The following is a 23,634-nucleotide window of genomic DNA, read 5'->3' as shown; positions in this document are numbered from 1 at the left end:
GCCTTGATGACAGTCAGCCATTGTCTGGTCAGGGAAGTCAACTGGACGAGGTGGCGGGCGAAGAGGAGGAGGATGAGGAGGATGATGGGGATGAATATTATTTGGTTGAGGAAGCTTCTCAGGGGGCAATAGAAACTGGTGGCGTTGCAAGGTCAGGTTCACGGTTTTTGAGGGAGACAAGTGACGTTGATTTGCCCAGCACAAGCAGTGAATTGACACCTGGAACATTTGCCCACATGGCGGATTATGCCTTGCGTATCCTAAAAAGGACCTCCGCATTATAAAAATGATGACCGATGACGATTACTGGTTGGCCTGCCTCCTCGATCCATGCTATAAAGGGAAATTGCAAAATATCATGCCACATGAGAACCTTGAGCAAATATTGGCAACCAAACAAGCAACTCTTGTAGACCATTTGATTCAGGCATTCCCAGTACACAGTGGCGGTGATGATTCTCACACGAGCTGCAGGGGGCAACATGGTAGAGGTGCACAAATCAGAAGTGGCGTTGGGCAGAGGGGTTTTCTGGCCAGGTTGTGGAGTGATTTCGCAATGACCGCAGGCAGGACAGGTACTGCAGCATCAATTCAAAGTGACAGGAGACAACATTTGTCCAGTATGGTTACTAACTATTTTTCCTCCCTTATCGATGTTCTCCCTCACCCATCATTCCCATTTGATTACTGGGCATCCAAAATAGACACCTGGCCTGAATTGGCAGAATATGCATTGCAGGAGCTTGCTTGCCCAGCAGCTAGTGTGCTATCAGAAAGAGTCTTCAGTGCTGCTGGTTCAATACTGACCAAAAAAAGGAGTCGTCTGGCTACCCAAAATGTTGATGATCTAACCTTCATTAAAATGAACCAATCATGGATTTCTAATTATTTTGCCCCACCTTTCCCGGCTGACACCTAGCTTTCCTGTAAAAAGGTCTTGCTTTTGGGCTGGTCTTACCTACTGTTCCAATTTCTCCATTTGCAGCTGCTGTATGTCCAGCATATGACATTTTTATACCTCCCTAAATGGGCTGACTTCCCCCACGGGGCCGTGGTCACCACTTGGCGCAAGCACCCGTGAGAGTGCCGTTTGTCTGAAGAGGTGGGTGTGCCCACTTTTGGGTGACGGCACTGGCACAGGGTCCCTCATAGTACAATGAAGTGTCTCTGGCGGTGGTGGTGCGCACCCAACGTCAGACACACCGTTGTCACATGAGGGGCCCTGGGCCAGTACCGCCGGCCACGAGAGAGTGTTCCCCCCAAGCTCAAACAGTGCTCTACCACTTGCAAAATTATCTCTCACTGCTCCACCACTGTTTAGTCTATGCGGTTAAATCCTTCAATGGCACTGCCAATACCAATTTGTTGACATATAAGATGCTAGTAAAAATATTCAGGGGCCCTGTCCTACATTTACACCAGCTAATACTTTGCGCCAAATACCACTGTCTGCAAGTCAGCAGAGGAGCCCACCCCTGAACCTAGGTATGCCACCTGTTTATTTGTTAAATTTTTTTTTTGCCAGACATTAACCTCAATTTATTATTTTGGCCTACTAACTGTGTCAGACACTCCTTCCAATTGTCCTCCGCTGACCACACCGATGCTGCCTGTGTACCCCTAGAACCTATTTAAAATTGCATAGAGCCTACTTTTTTATTTTACGCCTAGTAAGTCTGTCTGCAGTCCCTCCTTCCAATTGTCCTCCGCTGACGACACCAATGCTGCCTGTGTACCCCTGGAACCTATTTAAAAGTGCATAGAGCCTACTTTTTTATTTTAGGCCTAGTAAGTCTGTCTGCGGTCCCTCCTTCCAATTGTCCTCCGCTGACCACATCAATGCTGCCTGTGTACCCCTGGAACCTATTTAAAAGTGCATAGAGCCTACTTTTTATTTTACGCCTAGTAAGTCTGTCTGCAGTCCCTCCTTCCAATTGTCCTCCGCTGACGACACCAATGCTGCCTGTGTACCCCTGGAACCTATTTAAAAGTGCATAGAGCCTACTTTTTTATTTTAGGCCTAGTAAGTCTGTTTGCGGTCCCTACTTCCAATTGTCCTCCGCTGACCACACCAATGCTGCCTGTGTACCCCTGGAATCTATTTAAAAGTGTATAGAGCCTACTTTTTTTATTTTAGGCCTAGTAAGTCTGTCTGCGGTCCCTCCTTCCAATTGTCCTCCGCTGACCACACCAATTCTGCCTGTGTACCCCTGGAACCTATTTAAAAGTGCATAGAGCCTACTTTTTTATTTTAGGCCTAGTAAGTCTGTTTGCGGTCCCTACTTCCAATTGTCCTCTGCTGACCACACCAATGCTGCCTGTCTACCCCTGGAACCTATTTTAAACTGCTTTGAGCCAAGTTTTTGGTTTAAGGCCTACTACCTGTGTCTGTCTGTGCCACTCAATACAGCTGTCCTCCTCTTAAAAAAGCAGAGCTTCAATTGTCAGGTTTTCAGCCTATTGGAATTTGAAAACTGCATTTGGCCTACTAGTTCGGTTGGGGCCTACTAACGGTGTCTGCCGCTCCAAGGTTTTCTCCTGGTCTCCTTTCCTCAGCTTCGATCTTCAGGCTTTCATTAGGTAGTTTTTAGATTACACTGCATTTGGCCTACTAGTTGGGTTGGGGCCTACTAACGGTGTCTGCCGCTCCAAGGTTTTCTACTGCTTTCATTTCCTGAGCTTCGATCTTCAGGATTTAATTAAGTAGTTTTTAGATTACACTGCATTTGGCCTACTAGATGGGTTGGGGCCTACTAACGGTGTCTGCCGCTCCAAGGTTTTCTCCTGGTTTCCTTTCCTGAGCTTCGATCTTCAGGCTTTCATTTATTAGTTTTTAGATTACACTGCTTTTGGCCTACTAGTTGGGTTGGGGCCTACTAAAGGTGTCTGCCGCTCCAAGGTTTTCTCCTGGTCTCCTTTCCTGAGCTTCTATCTTCAGGCTTTCATTAAGTAGTTTTTAGATTACACTGCATTTGGCCTACTAGATGGGTTGGGGCCTACTAACGGTGTCTGCCGCTCCAAGGTTTTCTCCTGGTTTCCTTTCCTGAGCTTCGATCTTCAGGCTTTCATTTATTAGTTTTTAGATTACACTGCTTTTGGCCTACTAGTTGGGTTGGGGCCTACTAAAGGTGTCTGCCGCTCCAAGGTTTTCTCCTGGTCTCCTTTCCTGAGCTTCTATCTTCAGGCTTTCATTAAGTAGTTTTTAGATTACACTGCATTTGGCCTACTAGTTGGGTTGGGGCCTACTAACGGTGTCTGCCGCTCCAAGGTTTTCTCCTGGTCTCCTTTCCTCAGCTTCGATCTTCAGGCTTTCATTAAGTAGTTTTTAGATTACACTGCATTTGGCCTACTAGTTGGGTTGGGGCCTACTAACGGTGTCTGCCGCTCCAAGGTTTTCCCCTGGTCTCCTTTCCTCAGCTTCGATCTTCAGGCTTTCATTAAGTAGTTTTTAGATTACACTGCATTTGGCCTACTAGTTGGGTTGGGGCCTACTAACGGTGTCTGCCGCTCCAAGGTTTTCTCCTGGTCTCCTTTCCTCAGCTTCGATCTTCAGGCTTTCATTAAGTAGTTTTTAGATTACACAGCATTTGGCCTACTAGTTGGGTTGGGGCCTACTATCGGTGTCTGCTGCTCCAAGGTTTTCTCCTGGTCTCCTTTCCTCAGCTTCGATCTTCAGGTTTTCATTAAGTAGTTTTTAGATTACACTGCATTTGGCCTACTAGTTGGGTTGGGGCCTACTAACGGTGTCTGCCGCTCCAAGGTTTTCCCCTGGTCTCCTTTCCTCAGCTTCGATCTTCAGGCTTTCATTAAGTAGTTTTTAGATTACACTGCATTTGGCCTACTAGTTGGGTTGGGGCCTACTAACGGTGTCTGCCGCTCCAAGGTTTTCTCCTGGTCTCCTTTCCTCAGCTTCGATCTTCAGGCTTTCATTAAGTAGTTTTTAGATTACACTGCATTTGGCCTACTAGTTGGGTTGGGGCCTACTAACGGTGTCTGCCGCTCCAAAGTTTTCTCCTTTTCTCCTTTCCTCAGCTTCGATCTATTCTTCAGGCTTTCATTAAGTAGTTTTTAGATTACACAGCATTTGACCTACTAGTTGGGTTGGGGCCTACTAACGGTGTCTGCCGCTCCAAGGTTTTCTCCTGGTCTCCTTTCTTGAGCTTCGATCTTCAGGCTTTCATTAAGTAGTTTTTAGCTTACACTGCATGTGGCCTACTAGTTGGATTGGGGCCTACTTACGGTATCTGCCGCTCCAAGGTTTTCTCCTGGTCTCCTTTCCTCAGCTTCGATCTTCAGGCTTTCATTAAGTAGTTTTTAGATTACGCTGCATTTGGCCTACTAGTTGGGTTGGGGCCTACTAACGGTGTCTGCGGCTCCAAGGTTTTCTCTTGGTTTCCTTTCCTGAGCTTCTATCTTCAGGCTTTCATTAAGTAGTTTTTAGATTACACTGCATTTGGCCTACTAGTTTGGTTGGGGCCTACTAACGGTGTCTGCCGCTCCTTGATGTTCTCCTCCACTGAACAAAGCAGTGCCGCCTGTTTACTACCGTTACCAATTTTGAACTGCATTTAGCCTACTTACTGATTTGGGCCTACTCACTGTGTCAGCCTCTCAATACAGTTGTCCTCCACTGAACAAAGCAATGCCGCCTGGTTAGTCCTGTTACCAATATTGAAATGCATTTAGCCCACTTTATTATTTGTGCAAGATGACTCTGCTGGTACATTGACCCAGACCACTACATTCCCCTTGCACGCTACACAGCCAGAATCTAACCCTGCTGAAAGTCAGGTTCCCCTTCCCGCATACTATACCACCTTACACGGGGACAAAGAGGAAGGTGCAGATGAAAGTGCAGGTTCCTTCATCAGGTGGGGGGGACCCACTCGTTGGCGACGTCACTGGCACAGGGCCCCTCATAGTACGCAAAAGTGTGGCTGCCGGTGGGAGGCGCCCTCGCCGTGCAAACACACCGCCATACTTTGAGGGGCCCTGTGCCAGTGCCAATGCGAACGAGTGGGCCCCCCCTGCTTGCTCAGGATCACAGCACTTGCAAAGTTGAAATACTTACCTCTCCCTACTCCACTGCCGTGACGTGGTCCACGTTTCCTGAGCCCACTAAATACTTGAACCAGCCATACCCCCCACAACTTTAGCCAAATGACCCCCAATTTACAATGCCTAACTATTATTATAAGGTAAATTAAGATTGACAAACTTCAGTAACAAGAATGGATGTTTTTGCCATTAATATGGGCACTGTAGGTGTTTTCCTGGCCTCCACTCCCTGCCGACTATGCTTCCCCATTGACTTGCATTGGGTTTCGTGTTTCGATCGATCTCCGACTTTTCGCGATAATCGGCTGATTTCACTCGACTCGACTTTTGGAATAGTCGGGTTTCGCGAAACCCAACTCGATCCTAAAAAAGTAAAAGTCGCTCAACACTACTTAGGAAGTCAAATGCTGTGGAGGAGGAAAGGACACATTTGTCTGCAGCAAATTTAATGTAAAGAAAAAAGGTAGCACTGGTGTTGAATGGAGAAACCTTATGGTTGCTTTTTAATGCTGGTTTCAGAGAGAGTTGTACTTGATACAAATAGACACAACTTTCAAAGTCTATTGGGGACAATACAGAATATGACGGGACAATGCAGGACGCAAACAACTCATGCATTATGTAGATAAAGGAAACCAGGTCAATGCTTGTTAAAAAACAGTGCATTATATATTCCTGAATTTTACCTTTGGATTTTTTTTTCATTGGATCTATGAGTCAGTAATTATACACAGTACACACTCATGCAATCTCATTATTACTGTACCTGTAGAAAAAGGCATAAAAGCCTCATTACTCTTGAACCGATTATTTTCATCCAAGAAATTTTCTGGGTTGAACATTTGGGGTTCCTTGAACTTCTCAGGGTCATTGTGGACTGAGGTGAGGACTGGGATCACATTTGTGCCCTGGAAGTCAGTCAACATATAATATGCATTATTATATTTTCTTGATTGCATTATTTTTAATGATCCTCTCAAGATTTCCACTCCCTGTTATTAATCCTGCATTCTGTCTCTATCAACAACTGAAGTTTTAGTCTGACAAAACTCTGGGCTTCTCAGACACAATGAAAAACTTATGACACGTTGGACTGGGACTGTTAGTTATCAAGGTCAATATTATACAGCTTCTGCAAAAATTAAGAGACCACTGCAAAATTTTCAGTTTGTCTGATTTTTCTCTTTATCGGTATATTTTTGAGTAAAATGTAAATTGTTCTTTTATTCTATAAACTACTGACAACATGTCTCCAAAGATCTAAGCAATACATTTTGTATTTATTTTCTGAAAATGAGAAATGGTTAAAACAACAAAAAAATGCATTGCAGACCTCAAATAAAGCAAAAAAAAAAAAGCAAGTTCATAATCATTTAGAAACGATAATACTAATGGTTTAACTCAAGAAGAGTTCAGAAATCAATATTTTGTGGAATAACCAAAATTTTTAATCACAGCTTTCATGCGTCTTGGCATGCTTTCCACCAGTCTTTCACACTGTTTTTGGGTGACTTTATGTCACTCCTGTTACAAAAATTTAAGCAGTTCTTCTTTGTTTGTTGGCTTGTGACTATCTTCCTCTTGATTGTTTATGGGGATGTAGAAGTCTCCCAGGATAAGGGTTGGGAGTTCTGAGGACATGAAGTGCGGCAGCCAGGCTGAGAAGTTGTCAAGGAACTGGGTGGGTGAACCTGGGGGCCGATATATGACCGTTACTCTGAGGGAAAGGGGACGGAAGAGCCTGATGGTGTGGACCTCAAAAGAACGGAATGAGAGTGATGAAACTATGGGGATGACCTGGAAGGTGCATTGTGGGGACAGGAGTATGCTGACTGCACCACCAGGTCTGTTTGTGGGTCTCGGGAAATGGGAGAATTGTAAGCCACCATGGGAAGTGGCGGCAGGGGAGATGGTGTTAGAATCCTGAATCCAGGTTTCAATGAGGGCCAACAGATTCAGAGAGTTGTTCAGAAAGTAATTGTGCAGAAAAGGAAGTTTTTTACATACAGACTGTGGATTCCGGAGGACACAATTAAAAGAAGGTTATGAAGGAGTGCAAGTAATATTAAAAAGATTAGTGTGGTTTTGATGCGAGGTAGGATAGGGGTTGAGGTTGGGGGACGGTGGACCAGGGTTGGGGGAGATATCCCCCGAAATCAGGAGGAATAAGAGGATAAAGAGCAAGTAGATATTGGAATTGTAAGAAGTTTTTTGTGCAATATGTTTGGGCAAGATGGGCTGAGGTTTTTAAGGAAGGTGAGAAGTACATGGGAGAGGGAAGTATAGAGGGGCTGAAGTGTATGAGTTGTGATGGAGGGGGATGGGGGGTGAATGTGGATGGCAAGGGAACACAAGAGGATAGAAAGAAAGCACATGGATAAAAGGCAGTGCAAAATGTGGGTTACTTGACTCCTGCCCTGACTAACTCTCTATTTTACTATACTCAATTCATGTTGTCCTCCTAGTTTTGGCTTACAAATACTGCATATGCATAATACTGACCTGAATAGTTAAATTACAAAATCACATCTTTGTACACTGTGTATTGTCCATTGTCAAAACCTGCAGCTCAGTACGATTTAAAAAGAATCTGTGTATCGACTCATTTTTGGAGTCATGACAGCTCTGGTTCTGCTTTAATTTAAACGTGGTTTTTACTTTTGGCCAGCAAAGGTTAATATCAGTTTCCTTGCTGACAGCTTCTATGCTGCTGGTCAGCTGATGTGAGCGGTGACCACTCCCACCGTCCTTTAAAGAGTCACCTGATGCATCAACTGATTGTTGGTGAGTTTTCTATGTAGACCAGCGTTGGATTTGCAAATTTGTTGTGTCAGCTCTGAATCTGCCACTTCTGTGGAGTTTGGGGTCCTATTTCCGTATCCTCTGCAGTGTGGAGCTTGGCAGCAGAGCCTGGAGCTAAGTTGCTTGTTTATTTATCTTGTCTGTTTCATGCTTGTCACTATTTCCTAGATTTAGACTATCTGAAGTGGTGAGGCTATTGTCCTTGCTGGCAAGTGCACTAGCCAGGGTTTAGTGAGGTGACAGCTGTGGAACAGGCACGTGACGGCAGCGAGGAAAAAGACCCGCATAGGGCATTAGGGGGATCTTAGGGATAGGCATAGGCTGAGGTTAGAGGTGCCCCATCCCTCGTTCCATACTATTAGGGCCTTCATCCCCTTTTTCCCATCCCGTTGTTGGTGTTTGTTTTGCCCGTCCGTTGAACCAACCCTTGTGAGTCGTGACACTCTGGCTACCAGATGATCGCTTGGGGTTCTGGATGTGAAACCGCCACATATCAGATCTTGATGACCAATCCAAAGAATAGATCATCAATATCCTAAATTTAGAAACTCCTTTAATTGGACACACTAAGTCATTCAAAATAGATACAATTTTTGGAAAACACCAATACTGACAGGATTGGCCAACACAACACACTGTTCTCTGGACTGGTCACTGATGATATTGATTCAATTTGTCAAATAATTTGTTTTCTCTGGAGATAAGCAAAGGTTCATTTTTCTTTGTCTACTAAATTAATGCAAGCCGAATATTTGATGTGTCCCATCAACTGCATAGGATTTATTTGAGCCCAGTCTATTATTGTAACTTTTTTCTACCCTTTACCCTTTCAAACACATGTCACATACTTAGCCTTTAAATTTGTTTGTGATTGAAAATGTTTTTTCTTTACTTCCATATGATTTATGACTCTATATGTATTCTCAATACCATCTAGAATCAAGAATTACAACTTACTGTATACCTATATGGTCAAATCGGACATATGGTATTGGATTAGCTATTGGGGTTGCAGTGGTTGCAGTTACACCTGAACCTTTGTTCAAAAGGTCCTCTGCCAATTAAGACATCAACATTATAAATGACTCATGGTAAGGCATGTACAGACCTGTTACAGATTCTAACACATAGACAGCGCTTATGTGAAGGATTCTAATGTGCTTTACTTCTCACCTTAGGCATATAATAACCTCTGAACTGGGTATCCCGTGTGACACAATGTGGTAGACTCAATGGAATTATACTGGCAAAACGTTGCATCTCATGGATCACAGCATCAGTGTATGGCATCTTACTTCTGTCCTCCACTGTTGGGCAACGGTTTCTTCCAATCACTTTGTCTATCTCTTGGTGAACTTTCTCTGGTTGGACACAAAATAATTCATTTGAATTCTAAGCATCAATATATCTAAAGTGATACTAGATCTAACTTGTCTAATTATGAAATAGTGGATGATTGGTCAAGAGTGTTGCTAAAGGGTATTCAGATGCCTCCAGGTCTTAGCATCTGTGGAGGCCCTTGAGCCAGATAAGAAGATTCCAGTATTGGATTTTTGATTGATACTTTGCAATTACTACTTATATGACAAGTGGCTATTTCATTTGATGTCTAGCTGAGTATGCCGACTCCACCACCAGGGCTGTTTGTCTGATAGGCTTGGCTTAGCTGTCTCCATAGACTTTACTGAAAAAGGTCATGCGCATGTGCAGGAAACTATTCAAGTAGATGTAGGAGAATGACGACGGTATGTCCACACATCATTTGTCTTAGATAAACGGGTCATGCTATCATGCTATTGGGGAGGTACTTTATACCCAGTGGATAGTGGAAGAGAAGATCCTCCCTGGGTGAGGGATAGAAGACAAAGCAATTTAAAGTGTGGAGAGTGCAAGAATATGACTGTAGAATGACTATACACCGTCAGGCCATAAAAAGTTTTTTGGTAGCCCATTAACATGGAAATACATAGGTATCATAAGAGCTATAGATGATATTTATGTTAATTAATAGCAATATAATTTCCTACAAAGAGATTATTTTGGGAGCGAGAACTCACATTAATGCTATAAGAATGGGACTTTTGTTTGGTTCAGATAGCAGAGTTTTCCGACAATAGTAAACTTATTATACAACAGAGGATACTTGCCTGTGATATCTGGGTGTTTCATCAGAATAAGGATCCCATATCTTAAAGTAGTGCTAACAGTTTCTGTTCCTCCAAAGAACAAGTTTAGAGTAGTCATTAAAAGGCTCTTCGTGTTGAAGTTACTTGTAGGGTTTCCGTTCTCCTAAAACCAGCCAAAAGAATTTATAGACCAAAGAAATTATTAAAAAAAAGGACAAAGATGAAAAAAAGCACATTGAGTCTCTCATTGATGACTATTTATTGAGTCTCTGATCTATTTACTTACCTTTTGCATTTTGATAAGGAAACAGTCTATAAAATCACGCGGACAATCAGGTTGAAATGTTTTCTGATGATCTATCACATTCTCCAGCACAAAATTTTTAAGTTTTTCTAAATTTTTGATAATGCGATGGTGAGGTCCTGGCAGAAGATTCATGATGCCAGGGAACATGTTATAAAACTGTTCAAGATGAAAGTAAGAGTTAATGCTTTCACACAACTATTATTTCTATACATGTGAATTTTCTGTTGTATCATCAAGGCTTGGTTTTATATGAACGAGAATCCTTAAATCCAATCCATTAGTGTATGGTGGAGATGCACAGCATAATTAGCAAGACAACATAATCGCATAGGGGTAACCCCACAGGATAAAACAATGCATAAAAAAATCCTCCAGATAATATAAAAGCAAATGTTTATTCAAAAATTATTAAACATTTGAAGTATAGCAAAATCAAGAAGATAAAATGCAAGAAAAACTGAAGGAACACTACTGCGTCAGACTACTGCGTCCCACATGAATCACCTATCTCATGGTAGAGAAGTATAAAATTTATGAATAACAAAGGTTAAACATAGCTGTAGATATAAATGTAAGCATGTAATTGCAAGACAGTAGTATTACAAATTAAAGCTGGTAAATGGTTAAAGTTGATTTGATGCATGGGAGAATAAGTGGGAAAGGGAGATTTAGCTTTATACTAGTAACCCCACTTCAGTATATTACATACACTCACCCATTGTCCCACTATTTCAATGCATCGGACCATATAACAACAGGTGGAAAACCAATCGCACCACTCAACATCATATAAATGGAAGAGAAAAATTAGTAATTACATACCTATACAATATAGATCACCTGACAAGAGAGTCCCAAGCCCTGACGCATGCTTCACCCTCCTTCCTCAGGGGTGAAATTCCATTTATATGACGTTGAATGGTGCGGTTGCATTTCCAATGTCCCTCCCTTGTGCCAGTCTCCACACTGGTTTCCCAATAAATATAATTGAATCTGATAATTCCCACAAAGTACTTTCTCATCTGTTATCCTATCCCTACTTTCTTCTGCGTGTCCAATAATCTGAGATAAAAATTCTTCATAATTGTAAACTCCTACGCCAGACTCCAAGACTTCTCTCGAGCTGCACCAATACTCCGGAATGCACTTCCTCAGACAATCCAGTTAATCCCACTGTCAACAGTTTTAAACGTGCCCAAAAAACATATCTTTTTTAGGCAGACAAATCACATACACTAATCTAATTCTTTACTAGTTTGCAATCTTAACATTTTTCCTTAGAACCTGGTCTTGCATTTCATCTATTTTCACCAAAATCTATGCATTCAAATCCACTTCCTAACTATGAATACAAAAGATACCAGACAATGACCATGTCATGTAGCCATACTTGTTCTACCGTATCTTAATTAAGATAAGAACCTCCTGTGTGTACTACTTGTGTCATCCACCCCTGAGTTTTCATAGATTGTAGGCTCTTGGAATTAGGGCCTCACTCCTCTTGTTTGAAATTGTTGAATATTTTGCTAGTCTGTAAATATTTTGGCGCTATGTAAATGCATGGTCACTACATACATGGGTGTACCTAGCCTACCACAGCTGCTCTTACCTAGAGCTCAAGACCCTCCTTCTATGACATCTATATATGGCATGTGTGGCATTTGGAAATGGGTTGTCTTGATTAGACCAGATAATCACCTTCAATTAGAAGGTCAACTCATCACTTTGAATGCTAATTGTAACAATCATTGATGGCACCCCCACATGGTTTCCCTCCCCGTGCACCACCAGCAAGTGTGACACTAATCCATAATTTTGTGGGCCATAAAAATCCTTCCAGAATACAGCCATTTCAGACTCATCATATTGCTAATTGACTCTATCTTCTTGGGCTTGGGGAGCTGCTAAATAATAAAATTAAGGAGGTTATTGCTAATGTCACCTTTCTTCACTATAATCTTCCAGGTTGGCCAATCTTCCAGTCCTACTCCATAAAGCCATGATTTCTCTATGTGGCTTTGATTTATGCAACTTGGAATAGATGGATATAAAATGTTTTGAAAATTTTTAAGGCATAGATGGGAACACATGTAAAATTAAAGGACTTGAATATCAGGTCGGTACTCTGTCCACTGAAAGTACACATTGAATGGAGCCAGGACTGATCTTTATTCTTTGTAGTGGTCGTTCTCAACTACCCAAGAATGGTCAATACACAATCCATGGCTATATGGAATTCTTAGTGCATGTATTGTGTATTTGAGGAGGCGATGGCATCGGATATCAGCATATTGATGGAGGTACTTGGTGTTTTATACTGACAAATCTGCTGTTGATGACCACTCCCAAGGATAGGTTGTCAAGGTCTCAATCCCTTTAATTTAAATGAGTTACAGACCTCTTATGTTAAGTTTTTGTGATGATCATGAACTATAGATGATTACTAATAAAGCAGAGTGCAGTTCATAAATACTTTTCCTAAAACTGACTCAAAAATGTGTTAGGATTTTAAGAGACATATGTATAAGTGAAAACTCAAATGCCCTTTGGCCTTAATGACAGTAGCACACTAAGCACTGCCTCTCTTATCACCCGTACCCTCACAAGGACCACATAGCAGTCATGGTTTCAGCCTCCATAGTAGGTACACCGATAAGGTGAAGTAGAACACAAAATTAAACTTTTTTCCACTTACCGTTCCCCAACCAGAGCTTACGATTTGAAAATTCTCATTGATGAGTTGAAGAAGTGACAGGAACCTCTTGTCTTCATATTCCAACCGATTACCGAAGACGATTGAGCAGATGACATTGGAAGAAGCTCGACTCAAGAAGAAAGTTGGATCAAAGGCTTTTTCTACAGAGTAAACAAAGTTAATAAAGACCAGTTTTTATTAAGAAAACAGCTTGGAAATCAATTGTAGTTAATGCTTTTTCAGTATTCTCTTCTGCAAAAGAAACAAAAAGTCTTACAACTTTTTGGAAAAGAGTCAGTATACAAAATTTATAAAAGAACATGTAACATTTCTGAATTTCCTGGCCCTTACGCTTTGTGTTCCTGAACTCTTCCAACATGAATTGTGCTTCCTCTTGAATTCTCTCTTCTAAACTCCTCTTTCCCATTCCAAAATTTCGAAGCGTGACCAATGCAAAACGCCTGAGCTCCTTCCACTTCTCTCCATTGGAAAATGCTATCCCTGAGTTAAGAGAAAATAGGCATACAGAGTGAAGGTTGGACTTGTAACATTAAGCACTCATTCAGATGACTATAATTTGTGCATGCATATTATGGATCTAGGTGTAATAGTTTGAACTCCAACCACGGTAAGGTTTTTGATGCTTTTAGTTTGAGTCTACAGATTCACGATTAACACTTGTTTTCAAGAGCATTTAATGACTATGGTAATATTGTCAGAAATACTAAAAAAAAATGGAAAAGGATTTCTTGAGAATAAATACTTCAAATCATTGGACCAACTGTACAGTCATCTTAAACTTTATGTTACAAAGTTGCCTGATCTATCTGTGATCCATTGGACCTTTAGAAACTTAGGGTACAGCTTAATTCAAGTTAATGTGGGTACATTAAATTCTTGTAGCTGCCCAGTGCCTGGAATGATGCTTAGATCTCATACAGACAGGAATCTTTAGCAAGAAAAGTATAATGGGCAGCTTGGTTTCCAGTAGGTCATCGAAACGTATCCCTTCCATGTTTTCAATAATCCACCAGTAATTGCAATGCATGAAATTTATTAGTTTCGGTCATTTTTTAGATGACTTTGGGCCCCTTATTTAATAATCCCAGGGCACCGCACTTTCTGGCTCTGAAGCTTAATTATTTTTTTAAACAGTAGTTAGGCATTCACTGATAAGATTAAGGAGATTAAGTGGATTAAGTAAGTGGAGTAAGGAGATTAAAATGGAGTCCACTGAGCCCTGACAAGCAAAGTGTACTCTTACCATATTGGACCCACCTGTGATGTTATAATCATGCTGTTTTTTTAAGAGTCTAATTTTTGATGCCACCAGGCTATGTAATTCTTAACGGGGTTGTCTAAGCTTATGGTAAGGTTACAAAATAAATATTGTGACCCCCTTTGATTAGCTGCTTTTAGCTCTGGAAGTGGATTGATATTAGCAGTAAATGGATGTAAATACCACCCATCACACTTCCCTGTGATATGATTTTTTGGCACAGATTGGCTGCCATAGTGGACTGTTGAAAGCCCCTGTGGTTGCCTTGTTGATACTCTTGTGGCTGAGCTTCATAGAAGACTGGGCTGGGTTTCATAGGATACCCTATGGGCTAGGTTTCATAGGAGACTCCATGGGCTGGGTTTCATAGGAGACTCCATGGGCTGGGTTTCATAGGAGACTCCATGGGCTGGGCTTCATAAGAAACTCCATGGGCTGTCTTTCATAGGAGACTCCATGGGCTGGGTTTCATAGGAGACTCCATGGGCTGGGTTTCATAGAAGACTCCATGGGCTGGGTTTCATAAGAGACTCCATGGGCTGGGTTTCATAGGAGACTCCATGGGCAGAGCTTCATAAGAGACTCAATGGGCTGGGCTTCATAAGAGACTCCATGGGTTGGGTTTCATAGGAGACTCCATGGGCTGGGCTTCATAAGAGACTCCATGGGTTGGGTTTCATAAGAGACTCCATGGGCTGGGTTCATAAGAGACTTCATTGGGCTGAGTTTTGTAGGAGACTCCATGGGTTGGGTGTCATAAGAGACTCCATGGGCTGGGTTTCATAGGAGACTCCATGGGCTGGGCTTCATAAGAAACTCCATGGGCTGTCTTTCATAGGAGACTCCATGGGCTGGGTTTCATAGGAGACTCCATGGGCTGGGTTTCATAGAAGACTCCATGGGCTGGGTTTCATAAGAGACTCCATGGGCTGGGTTTCATAGGAGACTCCATGGGCAGAGCTTCATAAGAGACTCCATGGGCTGGGCTTCATAAGAGACTCCATGGGTTGGGTTTCATAGGAGACTCCATGGGCTGGGCTTCATAAGAGACTCCATGGGTTGGGTTTCATAAGAGACTCCATGGGCTGGGTTCATAAGAGACTTCATTGGGCTGAGTTTTGTAGGAGACTCCATGGGTTAGGTGTCATAAGAGACTCCATGGGCTGGGTTTCATAAGAGACTCCATGGGCTGGGTTTCATAGGAGACTCCATGGGCAGAGCTTCATAAGAGACTCCATGGGCTGGGCTTCATAAGAGACTCCATGGGTTGGGTTTCATAGGAGACTCCATGGGCTGGGCTTCATAAGAGACTCCATGGGTTGGGTTTCATAAGAGACTCCATGGGCTGGGTTCATAAGAGACTTCATTGGGCTGAGTTTTGTAGGAGACTCCATGGGTTGGGTGTCATAAGAGACTCCATGGGCTGGGTTTCATAGGAGACTCCATGGGCTGGGCTTCATAAGAGACTGTAATTTTAGCTACATATTACAATATAGTTGTATTAAAGAATAAAAAATCAAATAAGAGGGTATGGGATCAGATAAAAGATTCAAGGGGGCTAAAAAAGTAAAGCGAAAAAAATAAAAGCAAAACTCTGAATCATCTTGCAATTTCATTTTTACTGCACAATGAACGCTGTAAAAAAAACAATCCACAAAAGACTATGGTGGAATTACTTTTTTTCACCATTTCATCTCAATTGTGATTTTTAGAACATGAAAAAATGATTGGTGTAATTCAAATTACAACTTGTCCCACAAAAAAAAACAAGCCTCCGTATGGACAGAAAAAAAATATATAGATCATGAAAAAGAGGAGAAAAGAATGAACAAGTAAAAATAAAAATTAGCCAAGACAGGAAAGTGTTAGGCTGAGATATAAGAGAATAATATCCCCATACAGGTAACAATCCAGCATCTGTCGGCTGTGCACTATAGCTGACAACTTGCTGCATCAGCCAGATCAGTGTTTGCACCGTCCAACTCTATTTAACCCCTTAGATGCTGCTGTCAATAGTGACTACATCATTATAAATGGTTAACAGAGTGTGAGGGCTTCCTCTTTATCCAAATTGGTGCCCTCAGATCATTATTTTGTGGTCCTGATGTTTGCCATGGCAATTCATCACCAAATAACGGCCTTAGAGTCTGATGGCTGTAGTAATCTGTTCAGAAGTTAGAGGCATTTAGGTGGTAAAAATACACATTTTCATTTTTGTCATGCCACTTTGCATTAATTCTTGTAAATCACCTGAAAGGATAATAAACTACTTGACTGCAGTTTTCAATATGTCAGGGGGTGCTGTTTTTAAAATGGTATCATGTTTGGGGGTTTCCCAATATATGAGACCCCTAAAGTCACTTCAAACATGGATAAGAAAAAATTTTTTGGGTAAATTTCCTTGAAAAAATGAAAAATTTGTGCTACATTTTTAAACCTTCTAAAATGCTAACAAAATAAAATAACATTTTACAAATGGTGCTGATGTAAAGCAGACATGTGGGAAATGTTATTTATTAATGGCTGGCTGTGGTATGGCCATCTGGATAAAAGGGATAATCATTCAAATTTAGAAAATTGCAAATTTTTTTTACATTTTTCTCAAATGTTTGATATTTTTTATAATTAAACACAAAACATATTGACCTAAATTTACCATTATCATAAAGTATAATGTGTCACGAAAAAAAAATCTCAAAATCACTGGGATTTGTTGAAGCGTTGCAGAGTTATTATCACATAAAGTGACACTGGTCAGATTTCAAACATTTGGCTCCGTCACTAAGGGGTTAAATGAGCTCCAATAAGTAGTGTTGAGCGATACCGTCCGATACTTGAAAGTATCGGTATCGGATAGTATCGGCCGATACCCGAAAAGTATCGGATATCGCCGATATCGATATCCGATACCAATACAAGTCAATGGGACACCAAGTATCGGAAGGTATGCTGATGGTTCCCAGGGTCTGAAGGAGAGGAAACTCTCCTTCAGGCCCTGGGATCCATATTAATGTGTAAAATAAAGAATTAAAATAAAAATATTGATATATTCACCTCTCCGGCGGACCCTGGACATCACCGCGGGTAACCGGCAGGCTTCTTTGTTTAAAATGCGCGCGTTTAGGACCTGAGGAATGACGTCGCGGCTTCTGATTGGTCGCGTGCCGCCCATGTGACCGCCACGCAACCAATCAGAAGCCGCGACGTCATTCCTCAGGTCCTAAACGCGCTCATTTTAAACAAAGAAGCCTGCCGGTTACCCGCGGTGATGTCCAGGGGCCGCCGGAAAGGTGAATATATCAATATTTTTTATTTTAATTTTTATTTTACACCTCACTATGGATCCGATACTGATACCCGATACCACAAAAGTATCGGATCTTTGTATCGGAATTCCGATACCGCAAGTATCGGCCGATACCCGATACTTGCGGTATCGGAATGCTCAACACTACCAGTAAGTCAACGGAATAGTTATTTTTCTTACACCAGTACCTACTGCCAATGCCTGGTGAAGATGACATACCAGCTCTGGAGACTTGAGAATAGTGAATGCAGCACTGGACCATAATGAAGCCACTCAGAATTATTACAAAATGTGAAGTCATGAATTTACAAGGTCACTTTGCTTTTTACATAATTTACAAAGCACTCACATCTCTACAGAGATTTGCAAACACTGTTTTAATTCCAGATACTTGTGCCAAACCATGTAAGCCAGTAGACAATGTCTGGGCCAAGAGTTTTATGCATTACATAATGTAATGGATCCAATTAATAATCTAAGCTCTTTTCATAATATTTACTGTGCAGATCATTTTTATCCATAGAGAATGGGGCACATTTTGTTTTGAGGACCGTGAAGTGTTCATGTCTGAATAATGGTAAGAACACAACATCATGTATTTCTATTGGTACGGACTTAGTCATAAGCACAAATCTAGTATTGTGAAGCTGCGGGTCACAGATCGGTCACATAATAAAAGGCTTAGATCAGAATTATTATTATTATTATGTAATGTAATTTTGCCTGGGAGAGTAGCCAGCAGTTACCATGAAAGGCGTTGATGTACCCAAGCTAACAAGCTCTTGGCTGTACCTCCTGGAACATACCATACCATTACAAAACATACATCAGAACATAAAGTCAAGTATTACGGGCGTTGTCTGACTGTATAAGGAGAGTGAATTGTGTGGATGCCCATTCGCATCCTATAGACTGTCTATATATCTATTAATAATTGCAGTTTCTTTAACAAGACTACTTAGATGTTTATTGGTTATGCCGTGTATATATGTGATGTACAACCATACAATGCTTTATTGCAGACCAGATGGTTGGCAGGTTGTGGTGCACATGGTTGTCATTACATGAGTGGTAACAGTAACAAAGGTCTTCTGGGTGACACGAGAGATAGAGAGGACAAGCAAGATCCAGGGAGCTAGCAAAGGATGGAGCTTGTTGACACTCATGCATTCTGCCTATACGCCTATGAGTCTATAAGAGGGGTAGTTTTGGAGGCAATTATCAAACAATCAGCATGCTTAGCCTCTGGTCAAGAGACAGGCCTGGGAATGGTCACCAGTGGGGTTAGCTTTTCTATCTGTATCGAAGTAGTGTAGATGGGAGGCTGCAATTAAAGAAGTGGTCAACTGAAGGTCCAGTATCATCATACAGTATAAGATTGTGTGAAGAGAAAGGCCAAGAGTAAGGGAGCTTTTGGGAATAAACAGTACCACTGCTTTTGGCAAGCAATGCCTAGATCATTTGTAAGAGTGAATTAGTAGTATGTGTCTTAGTGGGAATCAAACCCAGGTGAAGTAGTAGATGGATCCTGTTGTGGGCCAAGGTTGATCTCTGCTATTGCAGGCTAGAAAACTAGCTATATTTGTACCAAAAATGATAAATACCGGAGTATAAATTAGGTATAAACCAAAAGAAAAACAAAAATACCTCTAAAATGTAATTTTTAATATTCCTGGGCAAAATCACCCTTGATATAGGGTCAGGAGACAATAACAGCCAAAACAGTATATCTTATCAATATAAACAATACTAAAAAAAGGATAAAGGCTAATATGGTGAGTAGGTGATCTCTCCCTTGCTCACCCTACCTTACAGCGGAGTTTAGCACCCTAAGTTCGACATGGCGTCCCCGCTCACCGACGGCTCTCCCTTGAGACCCTAAAGGGAACTTAACAAAGAAACCACCACCAACACCAAATCTTACCTAAAGTGCAAATGTGCTTACAAAGTGCCAGGTAAAAACTGCAGCAGTCTTTTTGGGTAAATCCCACGTTGTTTGAGGGGTTAATAGTTTTTGGACCATAATACCTTATATACTAGGAGTGCAATTGTGTATCATATCAGAGACAGGGATAAATCTTAAAATTGCAATAGCTGTTATAGTTTCAATAATGCTCCTCCTTTTGTTAACCTTTTATTAACGTCTTAACTAGTAATACACAAGCGAGGATAGAGGGAGCAAGAAAAAATAGCATATCTGCATTTTCGGGGTGCAGTGATTCTATTCCCTTAATGCATAAACCTCGTAGTTCTTATAATACTGATGCAGAGAAATAATCATTAATAATCATATCTTCACAGTGGTCAAAGAGAAATAAGGATGTACTCATCCAGTTTGTCACCCACCTGACACGTTTTCCCCCAGGACAGTAAACCAGGGTTCATCAGGGGAAGGAACAGGGCTTCTCCCAGTACGAGTCAGCTGTAAAATGCGTCTCGTCGTGACTGCTTGCAACGAAGGGCTACACATGTCTTACCATACACTGCTTTTTTTTCCTCTTGCTGCCATGAACAACATTCATCCAACGAGAAATGACGCATCGTTACTCATGGCGCCATCATACTTCCGGTGAGTGAAGCGCGTTCCACTCACTAGACCCTACTGACCACAGGTTTAGAGGCGATGCCGAACAGACGTCCTGCGTTCCATCATACAAGACGCTGGATTCCAGCATATCCGGTTGGTGGACCGCAAATTGCGTTCCAAGCACTATATCTTTACCGGATTTGAGTAAATATGTTTAAAAGGCAGCATTTAATAACCAGCCTGCTGTTGAAAACAACAATGCCAACAACACAGAGGACTCTGTCTCACATTTCCAGATCACACCAGCTCATATTTAGATAATTAGTGTAATTGGAAATTATGTTGAGCAGCAGGCTTAAAACAGCGACATACCAGCATAGCCCTCCAATGCAGGGATACATTCCATTTATAATAAAATCTACTAAAGGGAACCTGTCACCCCCAAAATGGAAGTTGAGCTAAGCCCACCGCCATCAGGCGCTTATCCACAGCATCAACAGGGCAGACAGAGTACGCTTGCGTCGGAGCCACAGCGTGAAGAAAGGAAGAGGACGTCATCCTATGAAGATGGGAGGCCCCAGACCGGACCGTGACACCCATCGGACCGGACCGCAGCGGAAACGCCCCTGGGTGAGTATAATCTAACCTCTTTTTCTCATCTTTCAGGATATCCGGAATGCTGTAGATAAGCCCCTGATTCTGGTGGGCTTAGCTCAACTTCCATTTTGGGGGTGACAGGTTCCCTTTACCACCAATAGATCAGTGGGGTTAAACTCTGAAAGAACCTTTACTAATATTGTTTCCACTTATCAGTGGAAACTGTCTTGTGGTCTTCTGGAAGACCTATACAATAAACCAGTAATTACCTGTCATTTAAACTTTATCCTGAATACAAACAATTTAGATAAAACTCGTGAAGTTAAGTTGTTGATTTAATCCAAGAGGGGACATGGATTCCAAGAGGAAGATCCACCTACTTCACACTGGAGTATTTTACGATCCCAATCGCCAAGCCTGACAGATTGGGGGACTGTAGCAACACTGCAGAATGTTTTTGATTGATTAATCAATTTGCACGTATTGCAGCTTCTACATTTAAAAGTGCCCACACTTCTGTGTTCCAACCTTGTGCCTCTTGTTTTTGAGGGGTTATGGTGACTGTGGACCACATAATCGCGTATGGATTTCCCCCTCCTATATGCTACTGAAGGGAGTTTAGGGATACATTCGGCTATATCGGGATCTGCTCTCAGGACACCCCAATACCGTTTCAGGATACCCATCACTTTATTGTTCTGATCATCATATGTTCTAATTAATCTAGTTTCTCCTCCCGTTTCTCTTTTTGGTTTTGGAGTGAGTAGTTGCATACGATTTGAATTCCGTGCTGTTACATATCCCTTTTCCACAACCTGTTCGGGATAACCCCTTTCTATGAAGCGTTGCTTCATAGTGTTAGCTTGTTGTTCAAAATCTCTCAGTGAGGAACAGTTCCTGTGAAGTCTAAAGAACTGTCCCTTGGGTATACCTCTTTTAAGGTTTGTAGGATGATAACTCTCCCACATGATGAGGCTATTGGTAGCTGTCTTCTTGCTGTAAATAGTACTATTTAATGTGCCCTGGTCACCCTTCCAGAGGAGTACATCCAAAAAAGGAATACTGTCTCCCCCCACTTCAGAGGTAAACCTTAGGCCCGGGTTGTTTACGTTCAGGTGGTCCACAAATTATCTAAATGAGTCACCATCTCCTGACCAGAGTACGAGGATGTCATCGATTAACCAAAAAAACAATGCGGGGGCACCAGGTAACATCCTCATCCCTAAACACCACCGTTTCCTACCACCAGACTAGGAGCAGATTAGCATAAGTGGGGCACACAGAGTCCCTATTGCTGTGCCCCTGAGTTGGTGGAAGAATTCACCACTGAAGAAGTTATGAGTCAGCAGATATCGAAGCAGTTTAAGCAATAAATCATTATGCCGGAAACAATGATTTCCCCTTACTCTCAAATAGTATTCAACGGCTTCAATACCTTTATTATGTGGTATTCTACTGTAAAGAGTTTCCACATCTATTGATGCCAAGATAGTGCCTAAGTCAAGGTGGATACCATCAAGTTTAGTCAATAAGTCGGAGGTGTCTCTGGTGTATGATGGTAAGGAGTGTACAAATGGGCGCAGAATTTGGTCAAGGTAAATATTTGAATTGTGCATCTGTGCCCGCCACAATTAGCGTCCACATGGATTTTAGGTAGGGAGTGGAAAGTTGCTAGTGTAGGATATTTGGGGTACATAAAGTCGAACTTGTCCTTGGATATAAGACTGCCCCCCAAAGCTTCTGTCAATAATTCTCTCAGTTCTGTTTGGTAGGGCAATGTGGGGTATTTTTTAAGGATCTCATAGGTCGTTGAGTCCGATTGGATGTTCTTACACATCATTAGATATTGTTTTTTTTATCAAGTACCACCACGTTGCCCCCCTTATCAGTCAGCTTGATTATAATATCCAGATCCTTTTCCAGGGAGAGTAATTTTTTTAATTTCTTTTGTAACCAGACTAAGAAATATGTCAATACTACTATAATTTCCAATTGCAGGCATCTTTTTACTTCTTGGTTTAAGTTCTGAATAAGGACCTTCCCCAATATTATGTCGACCCTCCTCGGCCAAACCAGCGAATAGTCTCACATCTAGTGTTCAGCGATACCTTCCGATATTCGGAAATATCGGTATCGGATTGGATCGGCCGATACCAATACCCGATACCAATGCAATGGGACACAAATATCGGAATTAAAATAAGCCCTTTCTGTCCTTGACATCCTGTTCCGGAGGGGGGAAGAGTGTGGGCGGTGCGTGGGCGGAGACTGCATGACTGTGTGGGACCGTGTTGGGTCTGTGCGGGCCTGCCGGGGGTCTGTGCGGGCCTGACAGGGGTATGTACGGGCCTCATGTGGGTCTGTGCGGCCTGCCGGGGGTCTGTGTGGCCTGCTGTGGATCTGTATGGGCATCTCGGGGGGTCTCTGCGGCCTGCCGGGGGTCTGTGCGGCCTGCCGGGGGTCTGTATGGGCCTTTCTGGGGTCTGTGCGGCCTGCTGGGGATCTGTACGGGCCTCTCTGGGGTCTGTGCGGGTGTGCAGGCATCGTGGAGTACGAGGCAGTGATTGACACATTAGCCAATGATGGGACAGTAGTAGTCCCATCATCCGGCTAATGTGTTGAATGTAAAAAACAAAAACAAAACATAAATACTACATACATGAAACATACTACATACATACATACTACATATATACATACATACAGCATACTACATACCACATACAACATACATACAAAATACTACATACATCCATACAACATACATACAACTTACATACATACTACACACATACAACATACATACTACATACATACATACATACTACATACATACTACATATATACTACATACATACAACATATATACTACATACATGCATACTACATACATACAACATACATACATACTACATACATACAACATACTACATACA

General features: G+C 42.0%; 1 protein-coding gene across 1 annotated transcript in view; it reads right to left on the bottom strand.

The window, feature by feature from the left end:
• The window catches only part of LOC138661799 (cytochrome P450 2F3-like), a 100,159-nt gene that overhangs the window by 8,506 nt on the left and 68,019 nt on the right, over nt 1–23,634 (bottom strand). Inside the window, exons 4-9 of the mRNA XM_069746724.1 lie at nt 13,340–13,489; nt 12,989–13,149; nt 10,273–10,449; nt 10,008–10,149; nt 9,034–9,221; nt 5,825–5,966 (exon numbers count right to left, since the gene is read on the bottom strand). Of these exons, the coding sequence (XP_069602825.1) occupies nt 5,825–5,966; nt 9,034–9,221; nt 10,008–10,149; nt 10,273–10,449; nt 12,989–13,149; nt 13,340–13,489 (960 nt within the window). The remainder of the gene's footprint in view (nt 1–5,824; nt 5,967–9,033; nt 9,222–10,007; nt 10,150–10,272; nt 10,450–12,988; nt 13,150–13,339; nt 13,490–23,634) is intronic.

The sequence above is a fragment of the Ranitomeya imitator genome, chromosome 2 (genome assembly GCF_032444005.1).
Source record: "Ranitomeya imitator isolate aRanImi1 chromosome 2, aRanImi1.pri, whole genome shotgun sequence".
In the NCBI taxonomy this organism is placed as follows: Eukaryota; Metazoa; Chordata; class Amphibia; order Anura; family Dendrobatidae; genus Ranitomeya; species Ranitomeya imitator.
Note: the sequence above shows the minus strand (reverse complement) of the source record. Positions and strands in the feature narration are given on the sequence as shown.